Below are 20,389 nucleotides of genomic sequence, written 5' to 3'. Positions count from 1 at the left end.
AGAAGAATACCAAAAAAAAAAATGAAGAGAGGCTTAGGAACCTCCAGGACATCTTTAAACTTTCCAACATCTGAATTATAGGGGTACCAGAAGGGAAGAGAAAGAGCAACAAGTGGAAACCTTATTTAAACAAATAATGAAGGAGAACTTCCCAAATCTGGCAAAGGAAATAGACTTCCAGGAAGTCCAGGAAGCTCAGAGAGTCCCAAAGAAGGTGGACCCAAGGAGGAACACACCAAAGCACATCATAATTACATTAGCCAAGACTAAAATAAAGAAGAGAATTCTAGAAGCAGCAAGAGATAAGGGGACAGTCACCTACAAAGGAGTACCCATCAGACTGTCAGTGGATTTCTCAAAAGAAACCTTACAGGCAAGAAGGGGCTGGAAAGAAGTATTCCAAGTCATGAAATCCAAAGACCTACAACCAAGATTGCTTTATCCAGCCAAGCTTTCATTTAGAATGGAAGGGCAGAGAAAGTGCTTCTCTGATAAGGTCAAGTTCAAGGAGTTCATCATCACAAAGCCCTTGTTGTGTGAAATGTTAAAGGGACTTATGTAAGAAAAATGTAAGATAAAAAATATGAACAGTGAAAGGACAGCAAACTCACAGTTATTAACAACCACACCTAAAACAAAAGCAAACTAAGAGGACAGCTAGATCGAGAGCGGAGCCACAGCAATGGAGATCAGATGGAGGGTTAGCAACAGGGGGGTGGGAGGAGGAGAAGAGGGGAGAAGGTACAGAGAGTAAGTAGCATAGACGGTAGGGAGAAAATAGGAGGAGGGCAAGGGTAGTATGGGAAATGGAGAAGCTAAAGAACTTATGACACATGGACACGAACTAAAGTTGGGGAAAGTGGGTGGGAGAGGTGTGCAGGGTGGAGGGGAATAAAGGGGGGGGAAATGGGACAACTAATGGCATAGTCAATAAAATATATTTTTAAAAAAGATGCTCAAACACAAGGGTCAACTCCTAGGGATCCTTGAAAAGCAGGGGGGCCAGTTCATAAATGTCAGTCCAACCTACTTAGAAAGTACTGGGCACAGAATGAGTGTGGATGGGCTAATCCCTCAAAACCTGCAGAGGGGGCCCAAGGCAATCTTCAGATTTCAGTAGCCAGAGAGACCCCATTCCTGTGGATTCTACACCTGACTGAAAACTACGTTGTTTTTAAGTGAATTAGGAAGGGGCCACGTTATCAGTTCAGTTAATCATTATCAAGTTATAGTGAGCCTGAAATACATATCTATTGCATTTTTATGTGCTAAATTTTATCACTTTATTTAGTTAAAATGTGTTTGTATATAGTCAAAAAATGCCAAACAACTATGTAAATAATCTTCAAAGCTTCTTATCTAAGAGTTTACATACTCTCTTTCATATCGTTGCTTATGTTTCCAATAAAATTGGTTTGTCTACCTAGGAATATACATATCATAAATTTCAGATTGAAAATATTTTTAAGGCTTTCATGAGTACTATCAAAACGTTTGTGTAAAATAAAATACCTCGAGGTCATTGCTTTTGACCATGCGCACAGCCTGCCCTCTAGTGTTTCTTTCCAGATCCTACCAAGTTTTAAACCACACTCTTAATCTCAAAACGCTAGGTTAACAGGATTAAGAACTGTGTCATCAGATTCAAAGAACAGGCTTAACTACCTGACACAGATTCAAATTAAATTAGAGAAAAGCGAAGGTCCTTCCAGGAGCCTGCGGTAACCTCTCCAGAGAGATACTGTACTGCAAAGTTAGTGGTAAATATATTTGAGTTTCATTTGGTAAATAGGGTCACAGTAGAGAGATAAGACTTAGTTCAAATGATAGACGTAGATGTTTGTGGAGTGTGATAACTTTGTAACTATTAGTACTGATGTGATTTTATTACTATATTAAAAAATTCCAAATGTTGATGAATTTCAAATATTGATGAAATAATGGAAGGTTTTATTTTCCAAAACAGCAAATATGCATAAAATAGATAGGTATCCCCTTTTGAAAAGTTAAGATAATCTAACAGTTTACAGATTTAAATTTATTACAGCATACAGTTACTTCACTTTGTAAGGTTTCAAACATTTGCATTTGAAATGTTTATAATTAATGTGTATGAAATTAAATCTAAAAGGAAATTCATTATCTGAAAAGAAAAACATTTAACTGTAGACTATTTTTATATGTTGATATGTTTTATAAGTATGAGAAAATGTGTGAGGCTGCTTTGCTTTCATAAAAAAATAAGTTTAAAAAAAGGTGCTTGACCATCTAGGTGAAAATTCGCTTGAGGATTTAGAATCGGAGGGGGAAATCCCTCTGATTTATTTTAACTAAATCTGTGTTTGGTGATGTTTATTGTTGACAAGGAAATAAAATGAAATTTGAATTCTATGGGGTTTCGAGCCCTACTATTCATTGCTTTAAATTGCAAGTACTTCAGATGGTAACCTTATTTACTGTCCTAAAGAATGTAAACAAACTAGAGACTTGAGTTGTCTTTTTTAAAAAACATTTATATTCCAGGCCTATGAATTGTCTAAAGTCATAAAGAAAACTTGAGATAAAAATGCTGTGAGTCACCATGTGTTTTCGGTTCACGCCGACAGCAACTGACCTAATGGCAGGCGTTTGATGCAGGTTTATTTTTCCTTTGCACTAACAGCGGGAACATGAAGCTGCCACTCCCGGTGTTTATTGTGTATCTGCTGTGGTTGAAAGGCTGTCACTGTGCACCTACTTGGAAGGACAAAACTGCCGTCCACGGAAACCTGAAGGGTGTGTTTAGCTTGCTCATCTGTGCCGTGTCCTCTTTGCATGTTTGCGCGTCCTGCTGGTGTGTAGGGTGACTTACAGCTGTACCATAACCGTATTCATTACGGCCCTCGAGTTTCGCGGTGAGACGTTCTCTAGACACTTAAACCAAGTAGACGTGATGCCAAACATCTGGATAAAAATAGAAAATTCCAATTGAGTATCTGAGAACGTTCTCATATCCAGATGTTTGCTATCATGCAGCTAGAACTTGCCAACATTTGGACTGCATTTCTTGGTATCATCCAGATGTTTGGTGTCCTCTAAGCAGTTTTAATGAACAGTGAAATTCTTTTCTAGCATTTGAAAAATTTAAACAATTAAAGTAATCTGTGCTGTTATTCTTGAGATAGTGAGAGAATGGGTTACAATGACATTGAATTTGGTTGGTCTGTGCTCATTAACTCCTGACCTTTGCTTGACAATATATGCTTTGGGTACTTAACACTTAGAAAAATAAGTTAGTTAAAACGTTGCTTTGCAGGGGCAGTCTGTAGTTAAATTTGGAGCCAAGAATAAGCTCCTTAGGAAGCCACCTTGGCTATTGTGGAGCAAATGACAATGAATTTTATACCCACTAAGGGATCATTAAAAGTGTGTAAGGCATGTCCAGGAGGTTATTAAAGAATCTTGCACTATATGAAATACTTTCTAGGTATGATGCATCCTAGGAAGGTAATTGAAGTTGAGAGAAAGGGAAATTGTTCACTGGGTTGTAGGTTCCCAGTTGAGTGTTTAATATAAATTGTGACAAAAGTTCAAAACTTTCTATAATACAAACACAGATAAATGAAAACAGGCCCAGAGGAAATGGCAAGAATGAGGTTAAATGAATGCCAACTTGTCCAGGAGTTCCGCAGTGAGGAACAGAAGGTATTGCCCGAGTGGCCGCTGAGTCCATGAGGCAGCTGACAGCTAATTCATTATGATCTGCTTTCAGAGTCTGATGCTATAAAAGAACAACTAAGCTTCTATTTAGGAGACATAAAAATAAGTGAATTTATTGTATTTTGATGCAGATACCAATACACTTTAATGTGATCAGATCTTTAAAAAATTGCAACGTATCTTTTAGGTTTTGCCAAGGCTGGGGAGACAGACGTCGATGAAGAGGTGAAGAAGGCTTTGCTTGGTATGAAGCAGATGAAAATCATGATGGACAGGAGAGAGGAGGAGCATACACATCTAATGAAAACCCTGAAGAAATGCAGAGAAGAAAAACAGGTACAAGAATTGAAAATAATATGTTCTTGAACATATCTGGACCATAAATATTATGCTTATAAAAGCCATTGATTAATTACTTATTTTCCCTAGTAATAGATTTTTTTGGAGTCCAGCCCTTATTGAAGGAAGAGTTTGAAGGACATTTTTAGTTTCTTCATAGAACATGTAGAATATGTTCTGGAGGCCTGTGCAGGGCTCCAAATCAGGGATTTTGAGGATTCGGTTCTATTTGGGAATGCTGCTTTCTTAAAAGTGCTGTATCTTTAGTTCCTTCTGCATTAGGATATTGAGTCAAAAGTGTTCAGGGACTTTTTGGCTAGATCAGTGGTCTCCAGAGTTTCTGATCTCTATCCCCATTACTAAAATATTTGTTAGCACTCACTCCTAAACATATACGTATTAATTTATTTATAAATTAGAAACATGACTTGCTACCACTAATAACTCAAGGCACAACATACACTTAGGATGAGGTTTGTGGTTAACTAGCGTGGAGGTAATTATATTTCAAATATTCTAGACAGTTTGAAATTTTTTAGCCCACTTACCAGATCTGATTCGATCATCGTATGTTTTCCTCTGTCACCTGGCCACTAAAGAGGTGAGAATGAAGAACTGTCAGCTCTGCCCTTTGCTGCTTGTCTTTCTGAGCTGAAATTATTCACAACCTGCTGTTTGGGGGTTGTTGTTTTTTTGCCATTTAGTGAGGACTACTTTAGTTAAGAGGAGGCATTAAAAACCATCATTTAACTGAGTCCTCCTAAAGGCAATTCATTGCGATTGGCTGCAAATGACCAGAGGAAGAGGAAGCCAGTGTCAGTGCTTCTGGAATGTGGAGGCTGCTCTTCCCCAGGGTCCTCACACGCCCTTGGCCTCATGCAATCACCTGACAAAAGTACAGGAGACCAGTGTCTATGAAATATTACACTAACCTAATCATTTTTAAATTCAAATACCTTTACCTGACAGCTATGGCTCAAACTATGTGTCTTACCAACAGAGCATACACATTATATTCAAATGTTCATGGAAGATGTTAAAAATTGTTCATGGGACCTGGCTGGTGTGGCTCAGTGGATTGAGTGCTGGCCTGTGAACCAAAGGGTCACTGGTTTGATTCCCAGTCAGGGCACAGGCCTGGGTTGCAGACTGGGTTTCCAGTTGAGGACATGCAAGAGGCAACCACACACTGATGTTTCTCTCCCCCTCTTTCTCCCTTCCTTCCCTTACTCTAAAAATAAATAAATATAAAATATTTAAAAAGATAAATAAACAAAACATTTTTAAAATTGTTCATGTTACAATTATAAAGCTCAGCACATCTCTAAATCATAGACATTTCATGTCTCATAATTTAATAGCATTAACCATCAACATAATACTCAAAACAATTAAAAAATTTTTTTAAATTTGTTTTCCAAAATTACCCTTAAATCAAATAGGAAATCAAAACTTTAACAAATAGAACTTGGAAAATATTTTAAATTTTAGAAGTGAGAGTAAATTACTTTTAAAATTTGTTTTCATTAAACAAACTTTAAAATTGTGGTAAAGTACATATAAAATTTACCATCTTAACTGTTTTTAAGTGTACAGTTCCGTAGAGTTAAGTTTGTTCACATGGTTGGGCAACCGATCTCTAGAATTCTTTACATCTTACAAAACTGAAACTATTTACCCAGTAAACAACTCCCCATTTTATTTCCCCAGAGCCAATTTTTTTAATTTAAAAATACAGGTAGAATTTCTAATATTTTCTCCCTATACCTATAAATTTGGGGGCCACCAAGTTTCAAATAGCTACTAGAATTCTCTTCACTCTGAGCACTGTGGCCTCCTGGCACCCAGTGAGCAACTGAGGCAGGGTTGTGTGACAGGCTGACCACAAAGCTGTGGGTGGCTAGGTTGTCACCACACTGGTTGATGTTTTGGCCACACCTACACCCCGCATCCTGCAGGGTCCCTACCAAGGAAAGGGGATTGCCTGACCAGCAGCTAAAAGCTCTCCTTCCATTTGGCAGCAATCAAAAGATTTTTAGGAAATTAAGAATAGCTCCTTATGAGGAAAGTGTGGTAGCCTCTTCAACTGCATTCTACCTTGGTGGGCTTGTGAGCCTGGCCACTGAGATTAATGACACCATTACTTTCATTTACAGATAGGGAAACTGAGGCTTGAGATGTTAATGCATATGTTAAGCCAATGCTTTCATGAATGACCATGAAGAAAGTCAGCTGGTGCTCTGCCTGTGGGACCTAGTGACTTTCTGTTTTTCTCCCTTTCCCCAGCCTCCTAGCAAGCCAAGAGTGCAGCACTATGAAAAGAATGCTCCAGCCCTGGCTGGTGTGGCTCAGTGGATTGAGTGCTAGTCCGAACCAAAGGGTCACTGATTCAATTCCCAGTCAGGACACATGCCTGGGTTGCAGGCCAGGTCTCCAGTAGGGGGTGCTCAAGAGGCAACCACACATGGATGTTTCTTTCCCTCTTTTTCTCCCTCCCTTCCCCTCTCCCTAAAAATAAATAAATAAAGTCTTAAAAAAAAAAAACCTTCAGTTATGGATGGGTCAGGTAAGCAAGTGTTGGTTTCATTCTGGCTGTGAAGAATCCTAGGACCCATAGAATTTTAATTTTTTTAAAAAACTACTTATTATTTAAAAGTTCATTGATTCACATTCTTAAGATCTAGACACTCAATTAAAACATTAATTCAAAAAAGTAGGCGTCTCCCTCTCTAAAATTACTTTAACCCTAGAATAGGGGATACTTTAGACAAACTATGAACCGGCAAATAAGAATTGGCACCCCCAGTCTCCCAGTACAGAGCACCACCCATCCTCAGGTGACCCAACATCGTCATGGACTGCCCCTCCTCAGCCCCTCCCTGCGAATATTTAGTGAGAGCGTAGGAAACATGCTGAACTGGAAAACCCTAGTGTGGCTTAAAGTAATTTGCCCCTCTCCAGGTTTATATAAACTACTCTAATTGATGTGAACATTTAGGGGGAAATGGAATGGGCATTCCTAAACCAAGACCTACTTCCCCCGTGGCAACACTTCCCATCAAAACTTGGGACATGTGATTTGGTGTTGGCTTTATTATGCTCTTGGGTGTGAGTGGAAGAAAATTGGGAACTACTACAAATCAGTGCCAAGGTGAGGCAACCTTTCTTGAGACGTATAGGGTTCCAAAGCTCTTCTGTAAAGCCCAAGGAGACAGGAAAATCCTGTCTGGGTCACAAGGTGCATTTGGTAGGCTGCGGCCCTGCCCGTTTTCTTCTTTGGCACATAGCAAATGCCACCTGGCTTAGCCTCGGGAGTCTGCCGTAAAAGCTGCAAAACCAACCAGGTGAGCTCCGCCCGAGGAGATGCAGATTTTCAGTGCCCAGCTGTTCTTTGGGCTTAATATGCCAGGAAAGGGTGAATTATTTTTCCCACTAGGTTAAGATGCACACTGAATTGGTTTTAAGTACAGAAGAAACTTTGCTCCCTCTTACAATCCTCACTTAAGGGAGTGGTCATTAGCTCTGACGCTGTCTTCTTATGGGTGGATCCATTACACCCTGTAATTCTCCTGAACCACATCTTGAGCATGGAGGGAGCCTGTTTTCAGAAGTTCACACTTGTAGGGATGCCAGGGGTCTTGGCAGGGTTGCCAGCCTGAGAGGAGCTTAGGGGTCAAAGCTGAAGTTCTTAGGGACAGTGTCACTTCTGCTGGGCTCCTTACAACTCTGAGTGGGACCTGGCCAAGTACCGCCAGTCGCCACAAGGGGGAGTGCTCGGAATAGAGACCACAAGAATGAAGGTGCTCAAAATATAGCATCTTGGTAATTAGAATTATTTATAGGAAGATTTCATTTGATATACAAGAATCGTGCTTTCTTGCAGTTAAAAACATACAAAAATTAAAAGTATCATAACTGGAAGAAATAAATGCATCAGCTTTCTAAGCTTTAAAACTGCTTTCCATATCCCTCAAGGACTAGATGCAAAGGCAGACAAGTAAACGGGCGAATTATAGTTGCTCTTCATTGCCGGTTCAGCTGCTTCTAGCGATGTCTGTCCCGTTGTATCTATTGAGCAAGCACTTAATAGATTCCCAGTGAATGAATAAATGAACAAATGGGTAAGATTTGCACAGTCTTCAAAGGGATCAATCAGTACTCTTTTCTTTTTTTTAGAGAGAGAGAAGGGAATTGATTTTCTTTTTATTTTTAAAAATATTTATTTATTTATTTTTAGAGAGAAGGGAGGGGAGGGAGGAAAAGGGGAAAAGAAACACTGATTGGTTGCTCTCTCATGTGTCCCAGCAGGGGACAGAACCCACAACCCGGGCATGTGCCGTGACCAGGAATCCAACTGGTGACATTTCGCTTTGCCAGATCATGCCCAACCAACTGAGCCACACCTGCGAGGGCTCAGTGCTCTTTTCTTAATCAAAGAGAAAGCTTTGTTTGGGTAGATCTGTCAGATGCTAGGGACCTGAAGGAGTGAAGTAGCTTAGAATACACATATTGTTAAAGAGTGAGATCAAATGAGGTATGCAATACATTGAGTCATGAAATGCAAATAGGATGTTTGTTTCTGTCTTTTAATTAGGAGGCCCTGAAACTTATGAATGAAGTTCAAGGATACCTGGAAGAGGGAGAAAGGCTATGCCAGGAGTCTCTGGCAGATTCCTGGGACGAATGCAAGTCTTGCCTGGAAAGTGACTGCATGCAATTTCATGCAGCCTGCCGACCTAGTTGGTCTTCTATGGAAAATATGGTAAGGGAATAAGAGAGCATAAGATTTCAAAGTTAAGTACCTACTTCAGCTTACTTTCAAAAAAATTAATTTATATTAAAAATATTTAGAATATAGATGCCTGATCTGATACTGGCCTTTTGCAGTCTAGACTCTAACATTCATGCTTATATATGATTCACCCATGTATATACAATTTATAAGTTAATACAACCATTCAGTATTTGTCCCACCATTTAATGACACTGTATGTATCTCTCTTAGAAACACCCTGACTCTTTCTGTCTTGTATTTATTATTGGTGAACACATTCCCTCTAGATTGTAAACTCTTTGAAGGCAGGGACCATATCTTAGCTATCTTCATTAAAGCATTATAGATAGCCAATAAATGTTTGCTGCATTGTATTCTGCATCGTAATAGTCTTATAGTCTCTGATTCCAAACTGCTTTAATTTTTTTCCCCTGGAGACCAAACATTTGAAGACATTCTTTGCCTCCTGAATCTCTTTCAATGGGCTTGCCCGCTACGGCAGCATGCACACAAGTTCGCACGCAGAGAAATTTGTGTCCCCTTTTGGCCTGTCCATGCATGTCTTATAGGACTGGCATGTTTTCTTTTTTGTCCCCTTTGGCTATCTTCTGGACAGAGGGAATCACAGAGGGGGGTGACCTGAATAGGATGAGCTCTGCCCTATAAAAGTCTCCTACTCTATTGGCCTGAATTTCCCTTCCCCTTCAAGAAATGAGCTGAATATGAAATAGGGTGAAATTTCTCTCTCCGTATTAGAGCACGCACTAATTAGAGTATGCCTCTGGCTTGGCAGTACCATACCCAATTACAGAGTGAGCAACCCTTAGGATGATTCATATGCCAAGTTCATTTGCCTCCCCTGTGAATTGCATCTGCTCTTTTTTTATTGCCACTCTCTAATACACCAGAATATAATTGAATAAGCACTGGCTGGAAGTCAGGAGGTTTGGGGACCATTCCCATCTGTGTCAGTTGTATGGTCTTATGAACATTTCTTGGGGCTTTAAGGTTTTGTTTTTGTAAATTGATTCAGGTAAACAGAAGCTGGCAGAGGGAAAGGCAGATGATCCACCCAGATTACTTTTTGAGAAAGGCATGAGTACTCTCAGAATTTCTGGAGAACTCTTTGAACAGCACCGAGAGGCAGTAGCAGTGATGTGTATGTCCCACAACACACAGTGTAACCATACTACTATCACGTAAGGGCAACTGTGTTCTGGCACAAACTTATGTGTCACAAGGATGCAGGAGAACATTGTGTAACTGCTGGAAAATCTGCTCTCAATGAGCAGAGAATTCGATAATTAGAGCTTCATTCCTTTCACTAAAGCCAAGAAGGTCTTTGATGACTGCGAATGAGTAGCATCCTAAGGAACCTAGTTAGCTGTAATAGGCATCTACAGTTTACCGTAAATGTTTTGATGAGATGAGAAAGAGCAGAGCATAGACACTAATGTAGTCTGCTGAAGGGAAAAAAGAGAAGAACTACCACATTAAGACAGAGGTGAAAGACAAGAGCCTTATTCACAGTTTTCAGGCAATTTACACAGCACCCTTTGGACCAGGGTATGCCAGCCACCACTAGTACATTAGCCTGTGGCTTGTCAAAAATATTGAAAACTTGGCCTTTGGGGCCTTATAGGCTAACAGAAACCAAAAGGAATTACAGATCCTATTTCTAAGGTCAAAGTCAAAGCCACTACAAGAGTGTTAATAAATTATCTTATATTGAATTACCTTTTCCTAGTTTGCCCAAAATTGTTCTTGATTTAGAATGACTACTGTAAGTTGACTTTACAATTTACAATAAAAAATAGTCCAGAAAGATAATAAATTTCTTATTCATTCTGTCCCTGACCCCACAGATTGAACAGTTTTTCAGGAAGATATATCAATTTCTATTTTCGTTCCATGAAGATAATGAGAAAGATCTCCCTTTTGGTGAAAAGGTCACAGAGGAAGACACACAAGTGACCCAGATAGAGCACGTGTTCAGCCAGCTGGCGGTGGACGTGAGATTTCTCTTTAACAGGAGCTTTCACATCTTTAAACAGATGCAGCAAGAATTCGACCAGGCTTTTCAGTCGTATTTCATGTCAGATACAGACTCACTGGAGCCTTACCTTTTTCCAGCTTTATTCAAAGAGCCAGTGAGAAAAGCAGGTCTTGTGCGAAGCTGGCACATTCCCGGCTTCTTCCAGCTGTTCAGTGACTTCAGTCTCTCCGTTTATCAAAGTGTCAGCACAGCGATTACTGAGACACTGAATGCTGTGGACAATTCACCCAAACAACATGAAGGCGAGTATTAAAAGATTATTTCTACTTAGATGTTCATACTAAAGTCAAGTTTTATTTAGCTTTGGGAATGATAGACATTTCTAAGTCATTGTGCAATGTTTCTGAGAGTGACGATTTATGGACAAAGTTTCAGAGGCTCTTAGAAGCTCTGATGCCTGCCAAGCACTGTCCCTCTTCTATTATTGTTGAGAGTTCGGTGGGCATGTTCCGTCATTAAAGCAAGTGATCAAAGCTGAAAAGGAAAATGCGAAGAGGGTGAGAACTTTTGTAGGCAAAAAAAGTTGCCTCCTTCACTAAAATTCCTGTGGATGTTCAGCTCCATTCTGCTGGAACATCATGGAGTTTCTTTAAAATAGTAGGATCCTCAACTCCCAGTAGGGAAGAAGTCTCGTGTTGCATAAAAGCAGGTCACATTTGGTACCCCTATGGCCTCCTCTGTGTCACTACCGTACTTCCTTAAGTCATAACATTTAGGCAGGAAACCACAGAAACTTCTCATAGACAAACCCCAAACTTCAGAAATCAGAATTTCTGTAAAACATATGAATTGCCTTCTATCACTACCACTCACACCCACATTTCAATATTTCATGTTGGAAAAACAATTCTGCTTTGTGTTTCAAGGCAGAAGGAGAAAACGTCGTCAGGCTTCTGTAGAGTGGCCGGGATGCAGCGTCTCAGAAATGAAAGTGGCCATGTGAGCCAGCTGTAGGGTCTGCACTTCCTGGGACTTCTTCCCCATTGACCACAGAGGCTGCTCCCCTCTGACACGGAAGATAAAATGGGCTCCTTCCAAAATCCCATCATGTGTGACAACATGGATGGCCCTGGGGAATATGATGCTAAATAAAATGAGTTGAACACAGAGGGACAAATATGATGAGCTCTCACTTGTCTGAGGAATCTAAAATAGTCAAACTCATAGAAGCAGAGAATGGATTGGTGGTTGCCAGGTGCTGAGGGAAGAGGAAATGGGAAGGCGGTGGATGAAGGGGACAAAGTTTCAGTTCCGTTAGATGATTGAGTGCTACAGATCCACTGCCTAGCATAGTGCCCACAGTTAACAGTACTCCACGTCACAGGTGGCAAACACCAGGCCCACAGGCTGAGTCCAGCCGTCCACCTTGTTTCTACCCAGCAGCAGCGCCGAGCTCTCACTTAACTGTTAAGAAGTAGTTACATTTATGCAGTCCTAACATTACATTCCGCCCTTGGAAGGCAACCGTGAGGCTGATGTGGCCCCTGGTGAAAATGAGTTTGATACCCTTGCTCTACTGAATACTTAAAAAAATTACCAAGACTATAGAGCTTATGTTAAGAGTTCTTGGCAATAATAATAATAACAATAATAATAATAGTAATAGTAATGACAGAGCAAGAGGACATTTTTAGAGGTGATGGATAGTTTTACGGCATAAATTGTGAGAATGATTTCATGGGTATATACTTATTTCCAAACTCATCAATTTGCATATATTCATTGTATATACATAATATTGTATGCCAGGGGAAAAGGGGCTCCTTCTAAATATTTCCCAGTTATATCAGCCGTAGTTGGCAATATTTGAATCAAATTCTTGAAATTGCCATGACGTCACATAACAGGCCTCTGTGTAGGGGGGACTTACCTCACACTGTCAGAAACTGAAGCCAGGAAAAAATGCATTACACCCTTCCCGTCCTATTGTTCCATGAGTGGAACAGCCATCATTCCTGGAATTGTTAATAGGTTCTATTTCAGGGTCTGGTGGACTTTTCTGGTAAGTCAGGTGTTTTGTCTGGTATTCCATTCTGAGATTCCAAGCTCATCAAATATTCAAGAAAAGCATAAGGGCAATAGATTAAATATTAGGTCTGGCACAAATAACACCTTTTTTAATAACAAAATGTTTTATTGCAAAATCATAAGCATGAAATTCTGTAACATAACAATATCACATTCGAGTACACCTTATGACATTTAAGGTGAAATGTTCAAATTAAAACTATAAATTATTACACCCATACTATGACCTTACCAACCACTCTCCAGCAGGCCTTACTTCTGCCAGATCCTGTATATCAATGTGGGCATGATATTGGATAATTTTTGCCTGAAATTGTAAATAGATATCAATTGCCTTGGATTAATATTCCAATAATAAAGAACATGTTCATTAAAACAAAATTATGCATCCTTCCTACACCATATTTCACATTGTATAGCAATCTTACACATGATTTGCTACATTCAGATGTGCACAGGAATGCTAGTAACTTCTGAAGTTGAAATGGAAACAATTTTCCAACCATTGCAACTCCCTTCTCCCTGCTAACTCAGAATGTGGGTTCCACCAGCCTGCCAGGGCCCACTCCTCATTCACACACTCTCAGACCAGACCCTATTCTCAGCTGGTTCATGGACCCCTGCTCCCTGCCTCTTGTACCACCTTCACCCTGGTGATCACTTGGAGATCCAGGGTCCCCTATAAATGCAAAAATTAGAGACAAAAAACAAAATAGCAAACAAAAAGATCCTGTGTTACACCTTTATATTCTTCTTTATCCAGTGCCTCCACCCTAACCAGATGGTATACAGCAAACTCAACAGAGGAGACATTCTCTTAGCTGATGAACATATGACAATGGTTTATCAAGAGTAGGCAGGTAGCCTTGGCTGATGTGGCTCGGTTGGAGCGTTGTCGTGTAGCAGAAAGGTTGCGGGGTTCGATCCCAGGTCCAGGCATGTGCAAGACACAACTGATGCTTCACTTGCATCAGTGTTTCTCTCTCTCTCCTTTCCTCTCTCTAAAAGCAATGAAAAAAAGGTCCCAGCTGAGAATAAAAGAAAAAAATATGCAGGCAGGAGTTAGAGGGTATTTACAAGCAGTTTCCATCCCTTTTCTGGCCAGGTGGTAGGTGAAAAGTGAGCCCATTGCCCCAGAAAATCCATCCAACGAGAAGACATTTTGAACTTCTTCTGGTTGGCAGAATAGCAGCTTCCCCAAAACGTCAGTGCCCTAATCCCTACAACCTGTGATTGTGTTAGGTCACGTGGCAAGGGGAAAGTAAGATTGCAGATGAAATTTGCTAATCAGCTAATCAGCTGACCTTAAAATAGGGAGATTATTCTGGATTATCCGAGGGCCGGAGGAGCCTTCCAAGTGGGGAAAGGAGACAGAAAAGAACCAAGAGATGGCAGCCTGAGAAGGAGTCGGCCCCACCTGGCTGTGAAGGTAGAAAATGGGACCAGGTCCGGGTGGTCTCCAGAAACTGGAAAGGTGTGGAAATGGACTCTCTCTCAGGGTCTCTCGGGAAAGCCAGCCCTGCCAACACATTGATTTCAGCCATGTGAGACCCATTTCAAATTTCTGACCTACAGAACTGTAAGATCACATGCTGCTTTAAGCCACTAAATTTGTGGCGATTTGTTACAATAGTAACAGGAAACTGTCGCACACGTCGCACACGTCTGTTTTAGCACAGTGGCCAACCTTCACTGAGTGAACCCTGAGTACAGGCAGCCTCATGAATGGGCTATTTTTGTCATGATCGTCTGAAAAGCAAAATTTGAAAAACAGCTAACATTGGATAATGGATACTATTAAAAGAGGAGAGGCAATAACAAATGCAAGAATAGCTTGTTTCATACTATTTTTATTTTATTGAGTGTTGTTTCATTTTAATCTCCATATGGGAGAATTTCTTTTCTACTTTGGTCTCTCAAGACCTCAATTCCTGAATGTGTTGTAAGATAATAAAATAGCTTTTTCAATATCCTCACTGGCCTTATAAACCCCTGTGAAACCAGAAAAGACACTGGAGTTCTGGCTGCCTGTCACTACCAAACCCAAAAAGCAGAAACAGGGAGTGAATCTTTATGGGTGCTTTATTCAGATGGCCATCAATCTGAGAAGATGGCAGGTTCATACCCTAACAGACCATCTTGTCTTTTCTGGAATTCCAGACCAAGGTTTTTATAGCAGGGAATAAACAAGGTGTGGTGAGGCGTTTTGAAATTCGGGGAGGAGTTTTTAATTGGATTAAAACAAACCAACTCCAGCATTCTCACCCTCGGCTGTGGTCTTAAGCCATGCCCCAGGCAGGGGTGTTTAGCTGTGTCCTGGGTGGTGGTCCTCTCACCCTGGAGTACAATGGCTCAGATATCACCTTGAGTTGCTTGCAGTTCTTCTGAGGAACAAAGGTAGAAATATGCATATGGTCTCCTGGATTCAGGGTGGGTCATACCTTCAGTTACTGGAACAAAAGCTTTTACATGCATTGATTACTAAGCTTATTACCCATTACTGTAACTTAAAGTTTCCAACTCTTAAGTTCCCTATCACCAGGAAAGAAGAGATGAGATCCTGTTGAAGAAAATTGTTCAGTGTAGTAGCTTGACAAAGTGCTGGGTGCTGGGAGATCTGGGTTCCAATCCTACTTCAGAAAGTGTTTGCTGACCTTAATTTTCCCTTGTGGGAGGAGACAGATGCAGATAGGATAGAAGCTGATGTGTATCAGGGACAGCTGCGTAGAAGGGTCCTGAAGCTCTGCCACGGCGAGACTGAAGTAGGCGAGTTACTGCTGTGGGTCTAGGATGAGGAATCTGTGTTGGGAACCGCTCTGCCTGGTTTCAGGAATTGTAACTGCCTCCCATGGCTAAGACTGAGTGAGCAACCTCTGGAATGTGAGCCACTAAGGAGACAAAGCTTGTCTCTGGTAGCAAACGCCGCCTCAGCTGACTCCCCTGCCCCCAAAGCATGGTTGATGTCCATAATGGGTAAGACTCTGCACAGTGAGGGGCAACCTAAGCCAGACTCAATCACCTTGGGAGGCCATCATGGAAGGACTCAGGGGGCTGCAACAAAGAGGGAGTGATGGACCCTCACCCCCTGGCTATTGTGACATAGCCTGAGTCCCCATGCCCTCTGGGAGAAGCACTTCCTGGCTCTAATCCACTTAAGCCTAAAAGCCTATGATGGGGAAGATGGTGCAGCCCTGTGCTGGAAAGGACAGGTTCCCCAGGTGATCAGGCCTAAGAAAGAATAGGTAAAAATCCTGTGAAACCTGCTTTGTTTAGAATGCTCTCATTTAAATGATAAGGGTCCAAGCAAGAAGTTTGTTCCTCAAAGTTTTATGGCTCTTTATCTATCTGACCCTGACTGAGATAAGCCCTCAAAGTTCTTTGAATGCTATATCTATTGCTTGATCCTTACCTGTATTCTTGTGAAAATGAACCTGATAAAAGCCCCTTGAGGAAGGGGCTCTTGGCCCTTCCCCTTTGAGGGATCAGCCACCTTTCCTCCCCAAGCAGATCATGTCTTGGTAGTTTCACTTTCATCCGTGGCAGACAGGGGGACTTTGTGGGCAAAGTTGCCCCCACAAATCTGTGTCCTAGGGACCTGAAGTTTGCCATCCCTGGTGTATATACCAGGTATTCATCCAGATGCTAGAAATATGACAATGATTATGACATAGCCCTGACTTTTAGGAGCTCATTCCAAAGAAGGGCAAACAGACAGACCAGTGTGCATTTGCACAACAAAGTACACTACCAGTGTGGGAATGTAGTTACATTACTACATCACAAGTGAAATGATAGGAGAAGGTGTGGAAGGATAAAAAGATTAAAAGGATAAGACCAAATCTCATCCCTCAAGGGGGTCAGACTCTAATAGAAAAGACAAGCAAGTGAACAGTCCACAGAGCAGAAATGACTTTCACAGTAGAACTGCCCATAGAGGTCCTGGGGGGCAAGAGGAGATGCCACTAAGTCTGGAGCTGGGAGCTGGGAGAAATGACTTTCCATCCAGCAGAAGAGATGGTTTCCTCACACACCATAAGGCCTAACAAATACCTCGTGGGTTTTTAAGCAGTGGATTGTACACTTCATTTCCAAATGAAATGTTTCATCTTTAAATGCTGAGGATTAAACATAACAGAAAATCAACAGGTTATAAATTAATGTTTTTTTCCTAAAGTAAAACACTCAATTGGGAATGTCATTGTGCTATTAGATTGACTTCTTTTCACATCATAATTTTTATATAATTAATTCTTCCGGAAAAAAGTTTATCAGCTTTAGATGCTTTGTCCTAAACAACCCACTGTGTATATGAAATTTTTAAAAATGGTATTAAAGTAAATCCCTACCACCCAGTTTAAGAAACAGACATTTTCAATATCTTTGAAACTCAGATGATTTCTCAATTATAGCTTTAAAAAATTACAATAATTATTGAACTTCTAAAATACAAGTCCAAAGAGAAAAATACCTTTAAATCTTCTGTTTAGTTAACCCTATTGACATCAGAAACAATAAGGATAAAAATATGACACACTAAATTTAAAATAATTTATATATTCAAAGAACAAAATTAATGAAAGCTGCCCTCTCCTACACTATCAAATCTCTCTCTGGAAGATAGTCAGCGTTAATAATTCCTCATGGTCCCTTCCAGAAAATAAAAGTCTTTCTGGAGGTGGGGCAAAGGGAGTGTACTAATAATGATGAGTGATAATAGCAATGAGATTGCTGAATTAAAGGATATATACAATTTTTAGTAGATGTCAAATTGTCTTAGCAAATGGTTGCACCAACATGCACACCTGTGATTATATCCAGGAAGAAGATTTTGAAAGTACCAGTAAAAAAAAACCAGCATTGTATCCACTGCCTTAAAGCACAAACTCCAATGACACTGATGTGTAAATGCTGTGTTACCTGCAGATGCTGACCCTGGAAATCAGAGTTCAAAGACAGTGCCTGTGCAGGACAGAGGGCTGTGTGGAGAACGTGGCCAGAATTTGTCAGAATGTGTCCAAGTTCATGCAAGATGCCAAAAATGTCAGGATTACCTATGGGAAGGTAAATAATGGAATTATTTTCTCAGGGTTCCAATAGTATGTGGTGAGAAGTCAAACCTGTCGCTTTTACAAGCTTTGTGTATTCATTCAGTTTCCTGCAAGTACTTTTTTTACAAGCTCATTTCCAGCTGGATGTGCTCAGTGTAGGTTCATGAACTTTTATTATTCAAAAGTAGGTGAAATCACGCTTTCCCTTTTTAAAATTCCCTACCTGTTCCTGTGAAAGTTTTTATGTTTGGAGACCAAACAAATACAAATGTGTACAAAAGAGAACTATGAACAAATTAGGACACCTCCTTCCTTCTTGCTGCAAAAGAAAAGGCAACCCACCAATGAAAGCAATCTGCCTATTATGTAAGCAAATTTGTGGCCAAGTGAATTTCTTCTTTTTTCTTTTTGGCATTAGACTGTTTCCAATTACTGGGTTAACTACTAACTGGTATTTAAAAATGGGAGTGCCTTCTCACACAAGCTCCCAGCAGACTTTTTCCCCAGATCTGACCATGGCCTTTGTTCCACCCCCAGGAGAGAAATCCTCTCCACCAGACTTTTCCTGCATTTCTTCCTCCCCTTCCTCATCTCCCTTTACTTCTGGTAACTAGAGTTGCTTTTCCCATCCACTATGGCCTGAACACAAAATTTCTTGCAAACATCAAGAAGAACTTATGATTCTGGTGCTTCTGGGGGTTTTTTTTGTTTTTTTTTTTTAACCTTTACCAAAGCCCTAGAGGAAAGAAATTGTTAAACGTGTGGCTATGACTTGGAGTAGGAAGTTGAACATAGGAGCGGTAAACTAGACCTTTTTGTTAGAGAAAGATCTTACTTCTCCTGCATTGCTCACTGGGTTACTCTCTGCCCCTGTATATATAGGGATTAATATAGCTAGTTTCTACTGGTGTTTTGTGGGTTTAATAAGGTGTCTGAAGTATGAATGATGCTCATTATACAAGTGCTTGTATTTTAAGTCACAGTTGTAAGGTCGTATACAGAAACAGAAGTTTTCATAAGAGAAAAATATACACTACTATACTAACCACTTACAAAAATAGGCCCACTCACATATCTCATCATCAACTTCCTTTCATCCAGTTAGAAGCTTTAATGAATAATCTCTCTCTGGTTGTCATAAAACAACACAGAAGATGGGGGAGGGGATTGGACAAAGGTGGTCAAAAGGCGCAAACTTCCAGGTATACCGTGAACAAATGCTGGAGATGTAATGTTCAACGTAGTGACTGCCTGGCACTGCTATGCATCATATAGGAAAGAAGTTAAGAGAGTGAATCCTAAGACGTCTCACCTCAAGAAAAATTTTCTTCTTTCTTCTTTTTATTGTGTCTATAAACGGTAATGGATAGTAACTAATCCTAATGCAGGAATCATTCTACAACACATATACATACATAAACCAAACCATCATGCGTTACATTGCATGATGTATACACTGCAATGATGTGCTGACTTATACATTGATACACGTCAGTTACTTCTTAATAAAACTGGAAAGAGATAATACAGGAGAAATTAGATAATACAGTATAAACACAATCAGTGTACAGCACCAGATGAGGATACATTGGCTAGTGCCTCTGAGGCAGTACACAGCACATAACTCAGGATACGTGAAACAAACTGATTGCTGCCAAGGCGACTCATAAAAGAAAGGATGTCCTAATGCATTCCAATGCCGTCTAAAACTTTTATTATAAAATGCATGTTATTTTGAATATATAAAGAATAAAATAATAAAAGTTTATGTGTCTACCACCTAGACTAAGAAACAAAACCTTACCCAAACAGATGAAGTCCCCACTCTGCCTCTTCTACATCACATCCACTTCACGGAGGTAAAGCTAATGGGTACATATTCTCACACTTCAGAAGAGACACCTGCTCAATGTGGGTTTTCTTTCTTCCTTCTCTCAAAACATATATTCTTATGTCTATGTGGTAACCAAAAATGCCTTAAGGTGCTGTGGGTCTCATTGATCTTATCATAAAAAACAACAGCTTTATTGAAATATGGTTGACATATCATAAAGCTCAACCTTTTAAAGGATGCAATTCAGTGTTTCTTAGTATATTAAAAAAGTTGTACTATCATCACCACTATCTAATTCCAGAATATATCTACCCGCACAGATACACCATAATTATTAGCTACCACTTCCCCTTTCCCCTACACTTTCTCCTACCTAGCCCTGGCAACCACTAATCTGCTTTCTGTCTCTGTGAATTTGCTTATTTGGGCATTTCAAATAAATGGAATTATACAATACACGATCTTTTGTGACTGACTTCTTTAACTTGGTACACGGGTTTCAAAGTTCAACCACATTGTAGCATATATCAGAACTTTATTCCTTTTTATGATTACATAATATTCCATTGTATAGATATATCATATTTATCTATTCATCAATTGATGACACT

At 40.1% G+C, this 20,389-nt stretch overlaps 1 protein-coding gene across 5 annotated transcripts in view; it reads left to right on the top strand.

Moving 5' to 3' along the window:
* The first annotated feature begins 1,648 nt into the window (after positions 1 to 1,648).
* The window catches only part of CLUL1 (clusterin like 1), a 33,930-nt gene continuing 15,189 nt past the window's right edge, over positions 1,649 to 20,389 (top strand). For 3 of the 5 annotated variants that reach the window (XM_037031495.1, XM_037031523.1, XM_037031505.1), the window contains exons 1-6: positions 1,649 to 1,760; positions 2,663 to 2,775; positions 3,887 to 4,035; positions 8,633 to 8,800; positions 10,678 to 11,110; positions 17,820 to 17,957. In XM_037031495.1, coding sequence (XP_036887390.1) covers positions 2,670 to 2,775; positions 3,887 to 4,035; positions 8,633 to 8,800; positions 10,678 to 11,110; positions 17,820 to 17,957 — 994 coding nt within the window. In that variant the 5' untranslated portion in view covers positions 1,649 to 1,760; positions 2,663 to 2,669. The remainder of the gene's footprint in view (positions 1,761 to 2,662; positions 2,776 to 3,886; positions 4,036 to 8,632; positions 8,801 to 10,677; positions 11,111 to 17,819; positions 17,958 to 20,389) is intronic. The other 2 variants (XM_037031513.1, XM_037031532.1) reach the window with 2 other exon arrangements.

The sequence above is a fragment of the Sturnira hondurensis genome, unplaced genomic scaffold (genome assembly GCF_014824575.4).
Source record: "Sturnira hondurensis isolate 20B ecotype Veracruz unplaced genomic scaffold, ASM1482457v3 Scaffold0001872, whole genome shotgun sequence".
Taxonomy (NCBI): domain Eukaryota; kingdom Metazoa; phylum Chordata; class Mammalia; order Chiroptera; family Phyllostomidae; genus Sturnira; species Sturnira hondurensis.
This window is presented reverse-complemented; position numbering and strand designations above follow the sequence as displayed.